General features: G+C 42.9%; 1 protein-coding gene across 1 annotated transcript; it reads right to left on the bottom strand.

Annotated features, from left to right (window-relative positions):
* Positions 1-9,073: 9,073 nt before the first annotated feature.
* LOC124297756 (uncharacterized) lies at positions 9,074-9,472 on the bottom strand. Its single transcript, XM_046749067.1, has one exon. It carries the CDS (start codon positions 9,470-9,472, stop codon positions 9,074-9,076), a length of 399 nt encoding a protein of 132 aa, XP_046605023.1.
* Between the last annotated feature and the right edge of the window lie 12,872 nt (positions 9,473-22,344).

The following is a 22,344-nucleotide window of genomic DNA, read 5'->3' as shown; positions in this document are numbered from 1 at the left end:
AAAATAATACGTAACTATTTACGAATACCGGCCAGACGTCGTCACAGGTCATTTGAAATTGAAAATGCAACGAATAGCTGTGAGCAAATTCATGATAAAACAACGAAAATATCATCAATCTCCCAGGTCTCACCACGTGGAGGTCGCTATCAAACAGAGACCCGCCTAACCCGTCCCTACCTCCCAACCATGATCGGGTTTGCACCAAACAAATACAAAATGATGAAAAATAATATAAAATGGTAAAAGTAAAATTGAACTCGTTTAAAATTAATAAACATAATCACGAAATCTGTATGAGAAGGATCTCATAGAAATTAAATTGAAACAGTATAAGTGAAACATGACAGTAATCTTGATAAAGAAAATTGATATAACAAAGCATCGAGCATTGTATACATTATATGGCTAAATAAATTCTATAGAAAGCGCAAGCTATGGAAAGTAGTACGTCACGAGTGCAGGTCACAGATAGTAATGAAAAAATAGGCTATAGAATATTTACATAATATATAGGTATACACGCAGTCTGGTCCGACTGCAGAAAGTATTCCTGGAATGAATAATCAGATATCTAATTATAACGATATGACTAGCAAATTTTTAGCACAGTAATACATATAACTAACTAAACATAAATCACACAAATATTGCACGTCAGCTATATACAAAGCTATTATATTTATGTACATATGTACATATATTTATATTACAGTCTTTTGTCATCTGTAGGTCGTGAATTTACTGTTTCTTACGCGCGGCCTTTTCTGGGCTTCGATGATTTGAGGGGGTTTGCGGATTGAGCGTTGTCGGGCGCGTCTAGAACCTACGATCTCGGGTTACAAACAAAAGTAAAAGAAATCTGCTCATTTATTCTCCATTTTTTCGGTCCAGAATTTATCGTCACGTTTTATTTTATCAAAAATCAATCCCTTTGGCGTCCAAACTATAAAATAGCACCACTTCCTATTTGTAATGTGTAGAAGACCTTGGACCTGATACATGTAATTATGAGAAAGCTCTAACTTGGCTTTTCCACCGATTATTGTCGTCTCAAATAATAATTCTGTATCCCAAAAATCTATCGAGCGAGCGCAGCGAGCGAGCAAAATTTTTAAATGTTCAAGCGAAATCCCACAAAAAGTACTGATATTTCCAAAAAGCACCTCTGGTGCAAAAACCTTTCGCCAAGTATATTAATGTGACAGCCACCCACATAACAGCCACCTACAAAACTGTCAACAAATTAGATACCGCTGCCAAGTATAATTTATTTAGAAGCTAATAATGATTTTGATATACTATAACTAATATGAAGACGAAAAAAAAAAATTGAAATCAAAATTGAAATTGAAAAAAAAAAATAATTTTTATTGAAATAAAAAAAATCGGAGATAGTGGTAAAAGGCGGGCTTTTTTAAAACAAGCACAAGAAAATACAAGTCGAGTTATATCAATGTTGTAATGGCAATATGAACATGGGCCCGCCAAGTACCAAGTACTCCAATTTTTTTTTTATCAAATTTTTTTTTTTTTTTTTGAATTTCAATTTTGATTTCAATTTTTTTTTTTTTTGTCATCATTAGTTATAGTATATCAAAATCATCATTAGTTTCTAAATAAATTATACTTGGCAGTAGTATCTGATTTGATGACAGTTTTGTAGGTGGCTGATTTGTAAGTAATGTGTGCATGTATGATTACCCCAGAATTACGTCAAGTTTATTTCTAAAAACAAAACGAGCGTATTTTAGTGGCCTAATACGTACGCGCCGTATTTACTTTGTATGAAAAATTCGGCCAGGTACATTGTAATTTTACCTTGGATACTTAGGTAGTCACAATAAGTGATAAGAATATTCCTTATGATCGACAAAGTGTAAACACTCATGCTAATTGCCGAATATCGATTTCGATCATTTAACCTGAACACGTAACAAATTGATGACATATTTTAGCGACTAATCCAAACCGGGCTAGTACCACACGTCACAATGCATTTTAGTTTATATTTTCGTATGTATGAAAAAACTAGAGAATGAATGTATACTGCTATTATGAACAGCACTATCGGCTCTTGAAAGTACCTTCTTAAATTAAAGCCCTGCGATTGTTCGTACTCAAGTGATTGAATCTCGAAGTCAGAGAGGATGCACCATCAATCATATAAATAATTCGATTTACCTCCTTTTTTCCCGAAATTTAGCCAAAATATTTATGCCGGGTCGTTTCTTCTTCTTCAAAGACACATTCCCTCTCTTCTTAGCCATCGCGGGAATAAATACTGATTCGAAATGATAAAAAACACTGTAGAAAAACACAAGCAAAAATAAAAGCGCGGAACACTATCCACCTGCCGAGCGACGAGGATTCGAAGGAGGGGAATTGTAGTGGGGGGTGTTGAGTCTACTCTCCTCGCCTGTAATTCGCATGGTCGTCGGCCAACGCAGTCGTGGCGCTAGCAGCCGCCCGCCTTTTGCGCGAAAAATTTGCTGTTTCATGCTTCGTGATTTTCCTTCTCATTTCCTCTTTTTTGAAGATACTTAGGTTCTTAGGGAGTCATTTTGAAGATAAAGACTAGATCTGTGTCGCCTTTTTCGCCGAATTGCGAAAAAAAATTCACTGTCCGCTGTGTTTCACTTCAAACATAACATACTTTCGTGTACGTTTTACGCAAATCTGAAAGCGAAATCGAAAATTCGGCAAAAAAGGCGACACAGATCTATCCTTTACCTTCAAAATGACCCCCTAAGAACCTAATTATCTTGAAAAATAAGGAAATGAGAAGGAAAATCGTGAGTCTCTGTTTGCGCGCGCTCTTCGAGGCATAGGCAACGCCCTTAAGCGGGATGTAGAAGGCAAGCTAGCCGCAAGTTACAGAAGAATCTGCTGACTCGCGGACGATAAGAGTAGACTACAGAGCGTAAGGTAACTAAGAGTGTGGGAAAGAAATGAGGAGTCTGGAGGAAGTAGCATGCCCCTCTTTGGGAAAGAACATTCGGTGAGGGTACGAAATAGGATGTTCAGAAGGAAGTGAAATGCCATGAAACGTACTGACTCACTTACAGAATATTACAAAAAAAAGTCTTAAAATCTAGCACCTAGATATTATTGCGCGTTTAAGTGGGTTAGTATACATATGAATGAAAAAAATTTCTGAATGACATCTTATCGTACTGACTCACTTACAGAATATTACAAAGAAGAGTCTTAAAATATAGCGCCTAGATGTAAGTGCGCGTTTAAGTGAGTTAGTATACATTTGGACAAAGTTTCTCTAAATGACATCTTATAAATGTAGTGCTATATATGATATATATTGTGTATATTACGAACGAAACTGATACAACATGCTGATGAATATATTATGGCTGGTGATTATTACGGGCAGGATAAGGCAATGAAAGAATATGATTGCTTGTAGCGGAGGGCTTAGCGCCAGACTTCGAGTGGTTCGGAGCTATCGATAAGGATTTGCTTGGGGAGCAATTGACGCGGCTGAGGTATGCCTAGTTTCGTCATTTCAATTTCCGATTGGGTCCGGAGCAGCGATGAAGAGCGAGGAGGGAGGTCATCGGGAAATGGTATTATTTCTAGGTGCGGGTGGTAGATGGCATGGCGCGTAGGAATTTGGGGTTTTGTACGACGCGGGTGAGGGATATGTTTGAGGCCGGAAATAATTTGTTGTGGTAATAGAATTTTAGGGTGGACGATGCCTTTTTGGCCGAAGGGGATAGCGTCTACGCAGCTGGACAGGTCAAGTTCGTATTCGTTCAAGCGTCGGTCCAGGTCAATTAGCCCGTTGAGTGTGCCAATTTCAATTTATTGAAATCGACGATTTCAGTTCTTCGGGGGGTAATCCAAATATCAGCGTCAATATTGTCAATTACACGTTCAATCGTATACACTCCTTCATAGTGGTCGTCGAATTTGGATCGGGTTTCATTTAGTAAATAGACCTTTGACCTGCTCTGAAATTTTGGCTGTTGACATTACGGTCGTAATACGTCTTGAAACGATGCTTTGCTTGTTGTAGGTTGGACGAGGCGTGTTTTCGTATGCTGGATAGGGTAGCGGTTAAGTCTAGAAGGAACGGATCGTAGGAACGAGTATACGCGCTGGCAGGGTTCGCATCTGTTGGGAGTCTGGCTTCAAAGCCAAAAATTAGTTGGTAAAGGGTGAAGTTAGTACCTTCGTGCTTCGCGGTGTTATAACAAAAAATTGCAAAGCGGATGTAATCGTCCCAGTCTTCATCAGCATCCGTGTAGTGTTTGATGTGCTCAGTCAGAACAAGGTGACTGCGTTCTAGCGATCCGTTAGACTGTGGGCGGTAAGCTGTAGTTCATATACGCTTAATTTTGGAAAGTTTACAAAGTTGATTGATGACTGTGCTCGTAGAATTTTGTCCTTGGTCTGTAAGTATTGCTCGAGGAGCACCGTAACGTGTAACGTATCATTTTGCGAATGCTGCGCCTATAATTTTGGCGGTGGCATCAGGTAAAGGGATGGCGTCCAGGATTTTTACGAATTGCATTGTATCGTCAAGCATTATTTGTTGTTCGATTTAGTAAGGGGTAGATGTCCAACAATATCTGATACCACTTTGTCGAATGCATCGACAGGCGTGTCCGTTATCATCAATGGCAATTTGGTTTTTACTCTGACCAATTTTTTTCTTTGGCAACTCTCGCAAGTTCTTATGGATTCTTGGATTTCTTCTTTCATACGAGGCCAAAAATACTTCTGTCTGATGCGGTTATATATTTTAGTGACACCTTGAGGACCGCCGACTAACGATTCGTGGCATTACCTGATTATTTCTTTTCGTAAACATTCTTCTATGATGACAGTCGTGTTTCGACAAAGCATGATTTGAATTTGAGTATGTGAAAATACGGGATAGAAGATTTCGGAAAACGCGGGGATCGAGAGCGTCTAAACTATCATCGGTTATCAGGAGGGCAAGAGACTTTAGGTTTGAATCGGCTGAAGCCGTTTTGAGTTTGGACAATAGCTAGAAGATATCGTATAGGTTGCTTTTACCTGAGCTTTTTGTTTTCAATACTAGGGTCAAAATACTTCGACTATTGTGCTTAGATTCAATGATGTCAAATTTTCGAAGACGAGGCCTCATTACTATTTTTGGGTCAACGATATTTTCGCTGGCAAGTTGGGCTGGTATACCCTTAATCCAAGCGCAGTCTGTCGATGTGAAGTGCGCATAGTTGGTTTTGAGCATCAAAAGTCGATCATTGATATCTTTGACATTGTCCGATACTGGTATGTCGTCCAAGTTGTCAATAAAATATGCGAAACCGTAAGGGTCATTATATTGATCGTCGTTAGTGTTGAAAGCACTGTCATGGTTATGGTCAGTAATTTTCATATAGGAGTCGCATTGTTGAGTGCAGCATATAGTATTCAGTGTCCGTGAGCAAGTCGGAATTGTCGTCGTCATCAGAGGTGGGCGGGGAAAAGGAGTGTAAGGGAGGGTTCGTCGGCCTGGAAGTAGCGGGGTGGTATCTCCTAGCGGGACGCGGTGGCCCGACAGGGGGGGGGGGGCATGATGACGTCAGTGGGTGGGGGTGAAGGTGGAATCGGACGAGGTGCTGCAGGTTTAGTCAGACGTTCCGATTCCTTTTGCAGATAGCGGCGGGGAGGTAACCCAGATGTGGAAGGGACAGGGTCAGGGGGGTGAGTATAAGCGGGTGTGGGTGTAATGCAGGGGCGCGCGGTAGCAGGAAGCGAAAAGTCGAGGCGGCAAACGGTGATTCTTACTTTCGAATTTTTGAAAACATAATGGATCATTTTGCGTACCACGCTCCATTCAATTTTGTCGAGTCCGCAACCTATCAATGGTATCGGGGAAGATGTTACGCCATCTTCATGCAAGGTTTTCCTAAAGTTAACCAAGGTGTCGAAAAAAACGTGGGGCAAAGGTTTGTCACTGTATTTGGGCTTTGTAACTAGGTTATAGATTTTCCGGTTTCCATGTACCACAGAAATAACGTCGGTCACAGTCGTGTCGAATTCTCTAAGTTGTTCGCGGTTTATGAATTTACGTTCTGTCAGTTCTGAAGCGATTCCTTCCGACATTTGGTAGTCAGCGGATATGCAATGAGCCAAGTTATCCTTTTGCTGTGATGGGTCAGCTTTTATTTCTTCAATACGTCTATTACGCATAAGAGGGGAAGTTTCGCTTTCTATGAGGAAATCGCTATAAAAAGGGCCCGGTAAATCGGTAGGTGGACCAAAGTCATCAGTTCCTAATTCAGTTTCTGGGGTCTGTGAGTCATCCGAGCCAAAGGAAGAATCTGAAGAATAGCTCAGGTATGGTCGTTTATGAGACCCAGAGTTTGTTGAAAAATTTGTTTCTCGATGGCGTTTAGGTTGGCGATGTACTGGGATCGGCGCCGGGGTAAAGCGAGGGGGTTTGAGGAGCAACAGGGTATCTTTATCGCTGAACTCATCGTCGGAGACATCAGAGGAATCAGAGGAATCAGAGGAGTATGTCATCTCACGGGGTCGTGAGATTTTGAAGTGTTTTAGCGGAGTTGGGTTCGTGGACTCGTCTGTGGTCTGTCTAGGGCGTCTGGGGTACTGATGAGTCTTTTTACTGCGTTTTTTTGATCTATCGCCAGGGGCTTCAGTCGTTGGACGGGGGCGTTTTGTATCGATAGGAAGCATTTGAGCGGTGTCGGGCGGTGCGTCCCTGTACAGAGCATCAGCGTTGATATTAGATTTTCCGGACTTGTATTCCGTATCGAAGTCGTACTCTGCCAGTTCTAAGCTCCACCGTAATAAACGTGAATGAGGTTTATTGACGCTTTTTACCCATTCGAGTGGCTCATGGTCTGTTATCAAAATAAACTTCTGACCATGGATGTAGGGGCGGAAGTGATCCATACTCCAGTGGGCGGCTAAAAATTCTTTATTAGGTACCGAGTAGTTTAATTCAGCGGGATTAAGGGCTCGGGACGCGTATGCTACCGGCAGGTCGGGACCGTCTTTATCTTGACTGAGAACTGCACCTATCGCAAATTTTCACGCGTCTGTAGTAAGAGCAAATGGTTTGCCGAAGTCCGGGTGTTGTAGAATTGGTGCTTTGCATAAACAATCGCGTAAGGTTCCGAAGGCGGATTGGTGTTTAGACGTCCAGATAAAAGGGGTATTTTTCTTTATTAAATTGTTAACGCATTCAGCAATTTTTCCAAAATTTGGATCAAATCTTTGGTAGTAACCTTAAAGGCCAAGGAATTGTCTAACATTTTTAGGATTTTTGGGGACAGGATACTCTTTCACAGCTATTAATTTACCAGGGTCAGGTTTTACTCCCGACTCGGTCATGAGGTGTCCGAGGTAAACGACTTCCTTGCGCAAGAATTCGCACTTGTCTGGTTGTAGAGTTAAACCAGCTGCGGTGAGTCGCTCTATTAATATCCGCAATTTTATTCCATGTTCTTGCAAGTTTCGAGCGTGAACAACTGTCATCTAAATGAACGAAGATCACGTTGCCTTGTAGGCCAAGGTGAACTTGGTCCATGAGCCTTTGAATGGTGGCGGGGGCGTTCTTTAGTCCGAAGGGCATACGAGAGAATTCATAATGGCCTCTCGGTGTCAAAAATGCAGTTTTCGTGCTGTGATCCGGATGCATGGGAATTTGGTGGAACCCAGAAGCAACGTGGAATGTGAAGAAGTATTTGGCTAAGTCAAGCTGATCAAGGATTTCCGTGATATCGGGAATGGGGTATGCGTCGCCGACTGTTTTTTCGTTAAGTTTTCTGTAGTCGATTACCATACGCCATCGTTTATTGCCGTCACTATCCGGTTTTTCGGAATCGATTCACACCGGGGAATTTATGGAGATGAGGAATGTTTAATAAAATTTTGCTTGAGTAATTTATCAATTTGGAATTCGATTTCGTTTTTGTGAATCTTGGGAAAACGGTATTGTTTGGTATGGATGAGCGTATTGTCCGTGGTAGGGATAGTGTGATAAGATAAATTGGTGTGGCCTAATCTATCACCTGGAAGATAAAAAAGATGGTTGAATTCTGTTACGAGCTGAATATCGATTGTTTTTCGGTGTCATTCAAGTGATCAAGATGTAAGCCGCTTTTCAGGACGTCCAATCTTTCTAACCTACTGTCAGTTAAGAGCACTGTTGCGGCCACGGGACAGGGTGTACTGTCGTCAGCGATAGGAGGATCGGATTGCAGTTGCGCAAGGTCAGTGGACTAGATAGGGGTGAAGGGGGGATTATTAGTCGGTCGCGATGTACGCCTGACGACAGAAAGAATTGATGAAGTGCTGAGGAGAGGGCCTGGGTGCGAAACGAGGGTTTTGGCGCGGGCATCGCTGTGGTGGTTACTCGGTGCAGTGGGCGTCACGTTGGGCATGACTGTACTGAGTGGCTCGTCGAAGTCGTCTAGGGTTACTGTTGGGAGTCCTATCTCTACGGCAGATTCGTTACAATTGAACGCGTACGAGTAAGCGATGCCGTTCTGGTTAACAACCAACGCTTCACGACATAGAACATCGTTGCCTAAATCGATGCGTTCAAGGAAACCTACTTTAGTGTCTGGGTTCGCAACTATTAGTGGGATGGCTTTCACGGTACGGGCCTGTATTGTAATTACGCGCGTTTTTCCGGGTGCGGACGAGGGTTCATCAAATTTATGAAAGTGGATTGGCGATGAGGATCCAAGCATCACCGAGTTGGAGTTAGAAGAAATAGTTGCTTTCTCTGTTCGTAGTAAGGGTTGGCCTAAGATACCGTCGTGCGGAATCGGAGAAAAGTCAGGGAATGAGTGAAAGGTATGGGATTTATTATCACAACGTATTCCAGATTTTGCGATAGTTTGAGTCTTTTTGTCTGTTATACCAGTCAGCGTCGAACTTTCGTCGGTTGTTCGTCGTACGAGGGGCCTAACGGAACTTTTTTTGAACAAGTTGACGTCTGCACCGGTGTCAATAATAAATGTAGATTTTTTCATTAGCTCGGGGGTGTCGATCGGAATCAGTGGAGGGTCAGCTGAAGCCATTATGAGGATATGACTCATAGATCGGAACGCTAGTTTTTTGCATTGCTCGCGGGCGCGTTCTCCCCGCGGGCGATGTTCCCGTTTAAATGTTCTTTGGAGCCTGCATTGCCTTGATTATTACGCGAAGAGGATCTACATCGGTCTACTGTGTGGCCTCTGTTATTACAATTGTTGCAGTCTAGTTCTTGGTTTATGTTGCATTCATTGTGGAAGTGGCCCATTCCGCGACATTTGGTACAATATCTTTTACTTTGCAGACGGTGACATTTCGTGATGGAGTGACCATGGTGGTTACAATATTGACAACTGCTGGGCAGAGCATTAACGTCGTCAGCAGAACAGGTGTTCGGATCAAGCGCTTGGGCGTAAGGTCTGGGTTCGGTACGAGGCGCTGGTTGATGAGCGTATCCAGGTGTAGGCAATGACATCAGGGGGGGGGGGGATAAAGGAGGCCGCGGCGGGCACCTGAGACGAAGGAGCAGTATGGGGGGGGGGGGGGGGGGTAACGGCAGGCACAAGGGTGTAGCGGGGGTGAAATATTGTGCAGAGAAGTGCATCTGACGGTTAATTAGCTCGGCTACTTCACCTTCGGCGATAGTAACGGCAGTTTCGAAGGTCGGTGATGGTCCGACAGTAGCGATTCTCCACTCTAATTCTGGCCGAAGCCCTCTCATAAACGATCTAGAGGTATCCCTCTTCTGATCATTCAAAAGAAGTGTTGCTAAGTCTGGTGGGTGCTTGGCTATGATCGCTGTGCTTATTTCTTTTGATATTGCTCGTATTCTGCAGGAATAATCTTCTATGCGCTTATATGGTTGTTATGTAATTCTATCCAATTGAGCAGATAACTTGCGTATCGGGATATCCGAATGGTATGCTCGACAGAGGGCAGTTATGAGGCCCTCGACGTCATTACAGTTAATGCCTATTAAATATTGAGAAGCGGGGCCTGTAACCTTTGATTGCGCAAATTTGGCGAAAGTTATTTCATCCGAATTTTTCGTAAGAGTCTCTACGTGACGTAATTGTTTTACAAATGAGTCAAAGGGCATGTTGTGGCCGTCGAAAGGGGGGATTGTCGGCCAGACATCTTTTACTGTCCATAAATTTAAACCGGTTTCGTTCGTTGGTGCCATGTTGAATTGAGCAGGGTATTGCAAGTAAAGGAATAAAAATATCAACTTAACACTAAAACTTAGAATAGACTTACAGGGCGAAGGTAAACGCAAAAACAGAATACAGCATGGTTGTAGGCAGTTGGACGCAGGTTAAACTAAAAGAGGCGATACACGTCATGCGTCGGCATGAGGAGGGTATAGATGAGGTACTCCGTGGCGTGTTGATAAATAATTGTGGTACTCCAGGTCTGCGGGCGATGCCACTTTTGGGTCCAGATTCTCGTCTGAACAGGGTTGCAGGAGTCCGAATGAGCGGGAAGGGTCCATTCAATATTTGTCGGTTCGAAAGGTGATGTGTTCAGATGCGGTGTGCGGCTTAACTTGGCTATCGCACTGGATTTCCACTCGATACACAGTTATTCGACGTCGTACGTATCGATGAATTTCAATAGTACCAAAATGTGACGGAGTTATTGAATTGGGGACTCTTTGTAGAGCCTATGTCCGTGGTGAGTTGAATAGGTTCTGCATGCCTATCGCAGTGCTTTGTGGGCTAGAGTTCGTTCGTAACACGGCTATCACTGATTGTTACGGTGTTAAAAATTTTGATTATCGAACACCTTCGTAGAAAACATGCAGCGCTGACGGGTAGGTAGGTCAACGGGCGAAACCGCTGCCACCACTCACTGACGTCATCATGGCCCCCCCTCCCCCTGCCGGGCCTCCGCGTCCCGCTCGGAGACACCCCCCCGCTACTTCCTTGCCGACAAACGCTTCCTTACACTCCTTTTTCCCTCCCCACTCGCATCTCCCGCCCACCTCTGATAACGACGACAGTTCCAACTTGCTCACGGACACTGAATTCTATACGTGCACTCAATAATTCGACTCATATATGGAAATGACTGACCATAATCATGACAGTGCTCTCAACTCTAACGATGATCAAATTATTGACCCTCACGGTTTCGCATGTTTTAATGAGAACTTGGACGACATTCCAGTATCAGACAATGTTAAAGATACCAATGATGGACTTTTGATGCTCAAAACCAACTATGCGCACGTCATACCAACAGACTGCGCTTGGATTAAGGGTCTACCAGCCCAACTTGCCGACGAGAATATCGTTGACCCACAAATAGTAATGAGGCCTCGTCTGCGAAAATTCAATATCACTGAATCTGAGCACTATAGTCGACGTATTTTCACCCTTGTATTGAAAACAAAAAGCTCAGATGAAAGCAACCTATACGATATCTTCAAGCTATTGTCCAAACTCAAACCGGCTTCAGCCGATTCAAACCTGAAGTCTCTTGCCCTTCCGATAACCGATGATAGTTTAGACGCTCTGGATTCCGGCGTTTTTCAAAAAGTTCTATCCTATATTTTCGCAGATTTAGAAATTCAAATCATGCTCTGTCGAAACATGACTGTCATCCCAGACGAATGTTTACGAAAAGAAATAATCAGATAATGCCACGAATCGTTAGTCGGCGGTCATCAAGGTGTCACTAAAATATATAACCGCATCAGACAAAAGTATTTTTGGCCCCGTATGGAAAAACAAATCCAAGAATCCATAAGAACTTGCGAGAGTTGCCAAAGAGAAAAATTGGTCAGAGTAAAAACCATATTGCCATTGATGATAACGGACACGCCTGTCGATGCATTCGACAAAGTGGCATTAGATATTGTTGGACCTCTACCCCTTACTAAATCGAACAACAAATATCTTTTGACGATACAATGCAATTTGACGTAATCCTGGACGCCATCCCTTTACCTGATGCCACCGCCAAAACTATAGGCGCCGCATTCGCAGAATAATACTTGACAGGTTACGGTGCTCCTCGAGCAATACTTACAGACCAAGGACAAAATTCTACGAGCACAGTCATCAATCAACTTTGTAAACTTTCCAAAATTAAGCGTATATGAACCACAGCTTACCGCCCACAGTCCAACGGATCGCTAGAACGCAGTCACCTTGTTCTGACTGAGCACATCAAACACTACACGGATGCTGGTGAAGACTGGGACGATTACATCCGCTTTGCAATTTTCTGTAATAACACCGCGAGGCACCATGGTACTAACTTCACCCCCCACCAACTAATCTTTGGCTCTCAAGCCAGACTCCCAACAGATGCGAACCCTGCCAGCTCGTATACTCGTTCTTACGATTCCTTCCTTCTAGACTCGATCGCTACCCTATCCAGCATACTAAAACACGCGGCGTTCAACCTACAACAAGCAAAGCATCGTTATAAGACGTATTACAACCGTAATGTCAACAGCCAAACTTTCGAAGCAGCTCAAAAGGTCTATCTACTGAATGAAACCCGATCCAAATTCGACGACCACTATAAAGGAGTGTATACGATTGAACGTATGATTGACGATATTAACGCTGATATTTGGATTACCCCCCGAAAAACGAAAATCGTCCATTTCAATGAATTGAAATTGGCACACTGAACCGACTAATTGACCTGGACTGACGCTTGAACGAATACGAACTTGACCCGTCCAGCTTTGTAGACGCTTTCCCCTTCGCCCAAAAAGGTATCGTTCAACCTAAGATTCTATCACCTGAACAAATTATTTCCGGCCTTGAACATATCCCTCACCCGCGTCGTACAAAACCCCAAATTCCTAAGCGCCATGCCATCCACCACCCGCACCTAGAAATAATACCATTTCCCGATGACCTGCGTCCTCGCTCTTCGTCGCTACTCCGGACCCAATCGGAAATTGAAATGATGGAACTAGGCATACCTAAGCCGCGTCAATTGCCCCCCGAGCAAAGCCTCAACGATAGCTCCGAACCACTCTGAGTCTGGCGCTAAGCCCTCTGCTATTAGCAATCATATTCTTTTATTGCCTTATTCTGCCCGTGATAATCTGCAGCTATAATATAATCATCAGCATGTTGCATAAGTTTCGTTTATAATATACACAATATCTATCATAGATACCACCACGTTTATAAGATGTCAGTCAGAGAAACATTGTTCAAATGTATACTAACTCACTTGAACGCGCACTCACATCTAGGCGCTATATTTTGAGACTCTTCTTTGTAATATTCTGTGAGTGAGTCAGTACAATAAGATGTCATTTCGAAATTTTTCCTATTCAAATGTATACTAACCCACTTAAACGCGCACTCATATCTGGGCGCTAGATTTCAAGACTTTTTTTGTAATATTCTGTAAGTCGGTCGGTACGTTTCATTGCATTCCACTTCCTTCTGAACATCCTATTCCGTACCCTCTCCGAATGTTCTTCACCAAGGGGGGCATGCTACGTCCGCCGGACTTCTTATTCCTTTCCCACACTCTTAGTTACCTTACGCTCTGTGGTCTACTCTGATCGTCCGCGAGTCAGCAGATTCTTCTGTTACTCGCGGCCAGCTTGCCTTCTACATCCCGCTCAACTAAGCAGATCCATCTCAGCGCTTGAGCAAGACACCAATCCCTCTGAACCAAGACCATACCCTTTTTCCCCGACTGACACCGTTGCATTGACTACTAATAAACAATCATATACTTTAAATCGTTTATCTTTAGTTAATACCGATCGCTTTCTATTCCATTCACTTCCTGCATTGGGAGTAGTAGCACGCGAGTGCATAGTCGATGTGACCGGACCCTATAATAGCCAAATAACACCTTCGCTGGACGTTGAGTAAGCTCCCATTACCGCTTATCGGAGCCTACGCAATCTACCCCGTAACAGATTGGTGTCAGCGGTTTTGCCCGTCCACCAACCCGTCAGTGGAGTGCTGCATGTTTTCTACGAAAGTGTTCAGTGCTCAAAATTTCTATCGCCGTACCAATCAGTGATAGCCGTGTTACGAACGAACTCTGGCCCACAAAGTACTGTGACAGGCATGCAGAACCTATTTAACTTGCCACGGACACAGGCTCTGCAAAGAGTCTTCAATTTCAATAACTCCGTCACATTTTGGTTCTACTGAAATTCATCGATACGTACGACGTCAAATAACTATGTAGCGAGTGAAAATTCAGTGCGATAGCCAAGTTGAGCCGCACACCGCATCTGAACACATCACTTTTCGAACCGACAAATATTGAATGGACCCTTCCCGGTTATTCGGACTCCTGCAACCCTGTTCAGACGAGAATCTGGACCTAAAAGTGGCATCGCCCGCAGACCTGGATTGCCAGACTTATTCATTAGCACGCCACGGAGTACCTTATCCATACCCTCCTCGTGCCGATGCATGACGTGTATCGCCTCTTAAGGTTTTACCCGAGTCCAGCTGCCTACAACCATGCTGTACTAAGTTTTTGCGTTTACCTTTGCCCTGTAAGTCTATTCTAGGTCTTAGTGTTGAGTTGATATTCTTATTCCTGTACTTGCAATACCCTGCTTGAATCAACATGGCACCAACTAACGAAACCGGTTTAAATTAGTGGTCAGTAAAAGATGTCTTGCCGACAATCCCCCCTTTCGACGGCGACAACATGCCCTTTGACTCATTTGTAAAACAATTACGTCACGTAGAGACTCTTACAAAAGTTTCGGATAAAATGACTTTCGCCAGATTTGCGCAATCAAAGGTTGCAGGCCCCGCTTCTCAATATGTAATAGGCATTGACTGTAATAACGTCAAGGACCTCATAACTGCCCTCAGCCGAGCATACCGCCCGGATATCCCTAAACGCCAGTTATCTGCTCAATTAGATAGAATTACACAACAACCACATGAGCGCATCGTAGATTACTTGTGCAGAATAAGAGCGATATCAAAAGAAATAAGCACAGCGATCATAGCCAAGCACCCACCAGACTTAGCAACGCTTCTTCTGAATGATCAGAAGAAGGATACCTCTAGATCGTTTATTGGAGGGCTTCGGCCAGAATTTGAGTGGAGAATCGCTACTATCAGACCATTACCGACCTTCGAAACTGCCGTCACCATTGCCAATGGTAAAGAAGCCGAGCTAATCAACCGTCAGATGCAATTCTCGGCACAATATTTCACCCTCGCTACACCCTTGTGCCTGCCGTTACCCCCCCATACTGCTCCTCCGTCGCAAGTGCCCGCCGCGGCCTCCTTTATCCCCCTTCTGATGTCATTGCCTGCACCTGGATACGCTCATCAACCAGCGCCTCGTACCGAGCCCAGACCTTACTGTCAATTTTGTAACCACTAGGGTCACTCTATCACGGAATGTCACCGTCTGCAAAGTAAAAGATATTGTACCAAATGTCGCAGAATGGGCCACTTCCACAATGAATGTATCATAAACCAAGAACTACACTGCAACAATTGTAATTGCAGAGGCCACACAGTAGACCAATGTGGATTTTCCCCGCGTATTAATCAAGGCAATGCAGGCTCTAATAAACATTTGAACGGGAACATCGCCCGCGGGGAGAACGCGCCCGCGAGTAAAGCAAACAACTAGCGTTCCGATCATCGGGTCATATCCTCATAACAGCTTCAGCTGACCCTTCACTAATTTTGATTGACACCCCCGAGCTAATAAAAATATCCACATTTATTATTGACACTGGTCCAGACGTCAACTTGTTCAAAGAAAGTTCCGTTAGGCCCCTCGTACGACGAACAACCGACGAAAGTTCGCCGCTGACTGGTATAACAGACAAAAAGACTCAAACTATCGCAAAATCTAGAATACGTTCTGATAATGAATCCCATACCTTTCACTTATTCCCTGACTTTTTTCCGATTCCGCACGACGGTATCTTAGGCCAGTCCGTCTTACGAAAAGAGAAAGCAACTATTTCTTTCGACTCAAATTCGGTGATGCTTGGATCCTCATCGCCAATCCACTTCCATAAATTTGATGAACCCTCGTCCGCACCCGAAAAAACGCACGTAATTACAATACAGGCCCGTACCGTGAAAGCCATTTCACTAACAGTTGCGAACCCAGACACTAAAGTAGGTTACCTTAAACGCATCGATTCGGGCAACAATGTTCCATGTGGTGAAGCGTTAGTTGAAAACCAGAACGGCATCGCTTACTCGTACGCGTTCAATTGTAACGAATCTGCCGTAGAGCTAAGGCTCCCAACACTAACCCTAGACGACTTCAACGAGCCACTGAGTACAGTCATGTCCAACGCTACGCCCACTGTACCGAGTAACCACCACAGCGATGCCCGCGCCAAAAACCCTCGTTTCGCACCCAGGCCCTTTCCTCAGCAACTCAATAATCCTTTCTGCCGCCAAGCGTACATCGCGACCGACTAATAATCTCCCCACCTCCCCTATCCAGTCCATTGACCTCACGCAACTGCAATCCGATCCTCCTATCGCTGACGACAGTACACCCTGTCCCGGTGCCGCAACAGTGCTCTTGACTAACAGTAGGTCAGAAAGATTGGACGTCCCAACGAGCAGCTTACATCTTGATCATTTGAATGACACCGAAAAACAATCCGTATTTCGCTCGTCACAGAATTGAACCATCTCTCTTATCTCCTAGGTGATAAATTAGGCCACACCAATTTATCTCATCACACTATCCCCACGACGGACAATACGCTTATTCATACTAAACGATACCGTTTTCCCAAGGTTCACAAAAACTAAATCGAACTCCAAGTTGATAAACTACTCAAGCAAAATCTTATTGAACATTCCTTATCTCCGTATAATTCCCCGGTGTAGATCGTTCCAAAAAAACCGGATAGTGACGGCAATAAACGATGGCGTACGGTAATCGATTACAGAAAACTTAACGAAAAAACAGTCGGCGACGCATACCCCATGCCTGATATCATAGAAATCCTTGACCAGCTTGACTCAGCCAAATACTTTTCCACATTCCACCTTGCTTCCGGGTTCCACCAAATTCCCATGCATCCGGATCACAGCACGAAAACTGCATTTTCGACACCCAGAGGCCATTATGAATTCTCTCGTATGCCCTTCGGACTAAAGAACGCCCCCACCACGTTTCAAAGGCTCATGGACCAAGTCCTCCTAGGCCTACAAGGCAACGAGATGTTCGTATATTCAGATGACATAGTTATTTACGCTCGAAACTTGCAAGAACATGTAATAAAATTTCGGAAATTAACAAAGCGACTAACCGCTGCTGGTTTCACTCTACAGCCAGACAAGTGCGAATTCTTGCGCAAGGAAGTCGTTTACCTCGGACACCTCATGACCGAGTCGGGAGTAAAACCTGACCCTGGTAAATTGATAGCTGTAAAAGAGTATCCTGTCCCCAAAAGTCCCAAAAATGTTAGACAGCTCCTTGGCCTTTGAGGTTACTACCGAAGATTTGATCCAAGTTTTGGAAAAATTGCTAAATGCCTTAACAATTTAACAAAGAAGGATACCCCTTTCATCTGGACGTCTGAACACCATTCCGCCTTCGAAACCCTACGCGATTGTTTATGCAAAGCACCAATTCTACAACACTCGGACTTCGGCAAACCATTTGCGCTCACTACAGACGCGTCAAAATTCGCGATAGGTGCAGTTTTCAGTCAAGATAAAGACGGTTCCGACCTACCGGTAGCATACGCGTCCCGAGCCCTCAAGCCCGCTAAATCAAACTACTCGGTACCTGATAAAGAATTCTTAGCCGCCTACTGGAGTATGAATCACTTCCGCCCCCACATCTATGGTCAGAAGTTCATTTTAATAACAGATCACGAGCCACTCAAATGGGTAAAAAGCGTTAAAAAACCTAATTCCCGTTTATTACGGTGGAGCTTAGAACTGGCAGAGGACGAATTCAGTACGAAATACAAGTCCGAAAAATCTAATATCAACGGTGATGCTCTGTGCAGGAACGCACCGCCCGACACCGCTCAAATTCTTTCTATAGATGCAAAACGCCCCCGTCCAACGACTGAAGCCTCTATCGATAAACCAAAAAAACGCACCAAAAACACTCATTAGTACTCCAGACGCCCTCGACAGACCACAGACGAGTTCAACAACCCAGCTTCGCTGAAACACCCTCAAATCTCACAACCCTCTAAGATGATATACTCCTCTGATTCCTCTGATTTCTCTGATCTCTCCGACGATGAGTTTAGCGATAAAGAAACTCCGTTACTCCTTAAACTCTCCCTCGTTACCCCGGCACCGATCCCAGTACATCGCCAAACTTAACGCCATCGCGATACAAATTCTTCACAAAATCCTGCGCCTCATAGAAGACTACAACTGACCTATTTTTCAAATTCTTCCCTTGGCTCGGATAAGTTACAGATCCCAGAAACTGAATCCGGAACTGATGACTTTTGTCCAGCCACTGATTTACCGTGCCCTTCTTATAGCGATTTCCTCATAGAAAGCGAAACTTTTCCTTTCATGCGTAATAGACATATCAAAGAAATAAAAGCTGACCTTTTACAGCAAAAGGATAACTTGGCTCATTGCATATCGGCTGACTGCCAAATGTCAAAAGGAATCGCTTCAAAGTGACAGAACGTAAATTCATAAACCGCGAACAACTTAGAGAATTTGACCCGACTATGACCCACGTTATTTCTGTGGCACATGGAAACCGAAAAATCTATAACCTAGTCACAAAGACCAAATACAGTGACAAACCTTTGCCCCACGTTTCTTTTAACACCTTGGTTAACTTTACGAAAACCTTGTAAGAAGATGGCGTAACATCCGTCTCGATACCATTGATGGGTTGCGGACTCGACAAATTAGAATGGAGCGCGGTACGCAGAATGATCCATCATGCTTTCAAAAATCCGAAAATAAGTATCACCGTTTGCCGCCTCGACCCTTCGCTTTCTGCCGCTGCGCGCCCCTGCATTACACCCCCACCCGTTCATACTAACCCCCCTGACCCTGTCCCTTCCACATCTGGATTACCCCCCCCCCCCCCTTACGTCATCTGCAAAAGAAATCGGAACGTCCGACTTAACCTGCAGCACCTCGTCCGATACCAGGAACATTGGAACATCTATACAATGGATTGAGACTTATTGAAAAGTTCAGAGAAAACATACAGATAAATTAATAATTAATTATATAATTTAATGTTTTCAATTTTTAAAAATAAATTACCCATTTATTGAGGAGAATGATATATTGAAATTGATAACTTTGTTTATCATCAAATTATTCAATTTAATTACTTCCATTTGTGTTCAACTATATTAATGTATAATTTATGTATTGTAACCAATATTAATAATTTTGTGTGTAAGGGTTGAAGAATAAGTGAGATTAGATTGGTTACCCTACGGCGCAGTTACCAACCTGAATAATGAGATATTTGGAGATAATAAGAGAAAAAGATATGATTGTTGGGCGCCAGACGCACATGCGTCAGAAAATAGATAATTAGAGAAAAAGACATAGATAAAGACATGATCAGGTTCTACGACGGTTTTGCACAGCTTGCTTAGTGTAGACAAGATAATAGTAGAGGGGAGGGGTTATATCCAATAGATAAAATAAGAAACAGGTGAAGTAGAAATAGTATCGAATATATTGGCTGAGAAACGATAAATCTTAATAACAAGCAAACAACTAAAGAGATTGAGATACAATTAAGACAGATGACATAATTAATTCACAGCCGGAGAAAAGTTAAGCGAGTGATTTTATAAATAACAGAACGATTTCAGAATAAACGAGAGATATGCGTAGGCTCGCGATACTATGATTCGAGATTATAATTAACACGGTTTTATAATGAATAGGCAGAACAGAGAAAGATATACGGTACTGAAATTAAGCATTGATCAAGCAAACCATAAAATATGAGAAGCGATTATGAGGAACATGCGAAATACAAAAAATGTAATAGTTATCACATTACCAGAATTATCAGAGATATGACAGAGGCAGGGAATCATTCCCAGGCAGCACACTTGCTTCATTCACGTAGCTGCCTGATCACAATGAAAAAGTCAATGATACATCTGGTTTTTTACATAACTGATATGTCATATGTGCCCTACAAGGTACGTTGACCTCACTGTAACGTAACTGCTACGTGAAAATTTGATGTAAAATCCACAGAACAGATGTTACGTAACATTTAGGTCTCTAAGCATTCGTCTTTGTGTGGTCCAAAGAATTGATATATCTGTTACGTAATGACGTGTACATAAATAAAATATATCGCCGTTAACATTACCGATATGTATCAACGGATCTATTCTAGTGTGTTTCAAAGTATTTGTATCCTCGTTACATAATTCGTTTTATGTAACGATTATAGACCATTGCGAACGTATTTCATATGTTCCAGCGGATCTTTTTTTGTGTGTTTCATAGAATTGATATCCTTATTACATAATTATGTTTACGTGAGCAAAATCTGCAACGTAATTATATATATGTATATATGCGCATGGTAGTAGTCTGAATGAAATTTCATACAGTCGGTAAACACTGACTACATAGGTATAACGCCTTTTAAGGTAGCTAAAAGGGAATCGCCTGTGGACACCGAGAACTATAACAGCATTCAGCATTCGAAAATTTTTGATTCCTGCTTGAATTTCGAGAGTTTCTGTCATACTGCGGCGTGCCTATCGAATCGCAATCTAAGGATGAAGAATGCAAAACAGTGACTGCAGTATTCGAAACCGTATACATATCGACGGGCCCTAATGAAAAAGAGCCAACTCGCTAGGCTGGTTAGAAAAGAGCCAACTCGCCGGGCTGGTTAGAAAACCTCGCCAGGCTGGTTAGAAAAGAGCCAACATTTCGGCGAGATAGCTATTTTCCAACCGCCCGACGAGTTGGCTCTTTTCTAACCAGCCCGGCGAGTTGGCTCTTTTTCATTAGGACCCGTCACCGGCGATACGTACGAGTATACCGGTGGTCCTAAAATGGTGTATAGTATAGTAAGTCCATAGCGGTGCGCTGTACATAAAAAATTGGACTGGAAAAGTACAAGTGAAATTGTCAGACGCATGGGAACGAAGTTGTAATGTAATATGAGGCCCCACCTTTATTTTTTACTTTACGTTATTTTTCATTGCTTTATTTTTATCACATTAGATTACAACTGCGTTATATGACTTCGTCCCTATATGTGTCTGAGAACAATTCCACTTGTTGCTTTCTATCCCAGCTTTTCGTGTGGAACACCGCTACGGGTTTACTATACTGTAATCGTATTTTTTACCACTCTAACCTCAAAATCGCGACTTCGTCTCGATCTCTATAATAGGCTTTCGTGATAAAACATACGAGTCGAAAGTCGTATGGATAAAGTTTTTTGACTCGTGCGTTACAGCACTCGCCTTCGGTTCGTGCCGAAAACCTCACGTCTCGTCAAACCCTACTGAAAATCGAATCTCGGCATGGGATCTAATGTGCGATTTTATATGAGATATCATACGAACCTAAATAAGATCTCATATTGTCTCACATAAGATCTCAATAACGAATTTGAACACAGGAACTGAGTGAGATCTCATATGAAATGTCGTGTGAATTTTATATCAGATATTCTCATATCACATCTCACCGTACGAAAAAAACCTATGTAATGTAAACCTGTGTATAATTGTCAAAGAAATTAATAAAAAAGGGGGTTATTGTATGGAGAATGTCAACTTTCTTGGCTTTCATGCTATTCTTGAAATGTAAAATTGGATCTGCTATGAAAGTTAGTCGTTCATTTACACAACCACACCGATTTAATTTATTTTTAATCCTCAGCAGCAATCATCCAATATGTACGTAAAATAACACATATCATACAAGCAGTGCCATAGCTGAGTGGCTAGGTAACAGATTGTGGAACTAGACGGCCCTGGGTTCAATTCCCGTGCGTGTGTAAATTTTTTTTTTTCAGCAAAATTGGGTGCAATCATGCATTACGTAGCACATAGTGAGGTCATTTTCTCCATATTTGACAATTATACGTAGGTTTATATTACACAGGTTTTTTCCGTACCGTGAGATGTGATATGAGATCTGATACAAAACTCACACGACGTTTCATCAGATTTCATTCGGTTCCTGTGTTCAAATTCGTTATTGAGATCTTATAAGAGCTGATATGAGATCTCATTTAAGCCAATATGAGGTCTTATGTGAGCTCGTATGATATCTCATATAAAATCGCACATTAGATCCCATGCCGAGATTTTCAGTAGGGAAAAGACTTATGCATACTCGTTATGTACTAATACGATAATATAATATTTGATATTGCGCGCCAAGC

The sequence above is a fragment of the Neodiprion virginianus genome, chromosome 2 (assembly GCF_021901495.1).
Source record: "Neodiprion virginianus isolate iyNeoVirg1 chromosome 2, iyNeoVirg1.1, whole genome shotgun sequence".
Classification (NCBI taxonomy): domain Eukaryota; kingdom Metazoa; phylum Arthropoda; class Insecta; order Hymenoptera; family Diprionidae; genus Neodiprion; species Neodiprion virginianus.
The sequence above is the reverse complement of the archived record's forward strand: the minus strand, read 5'-3'. Positions and strand labels throughout refer to the sequence as shown.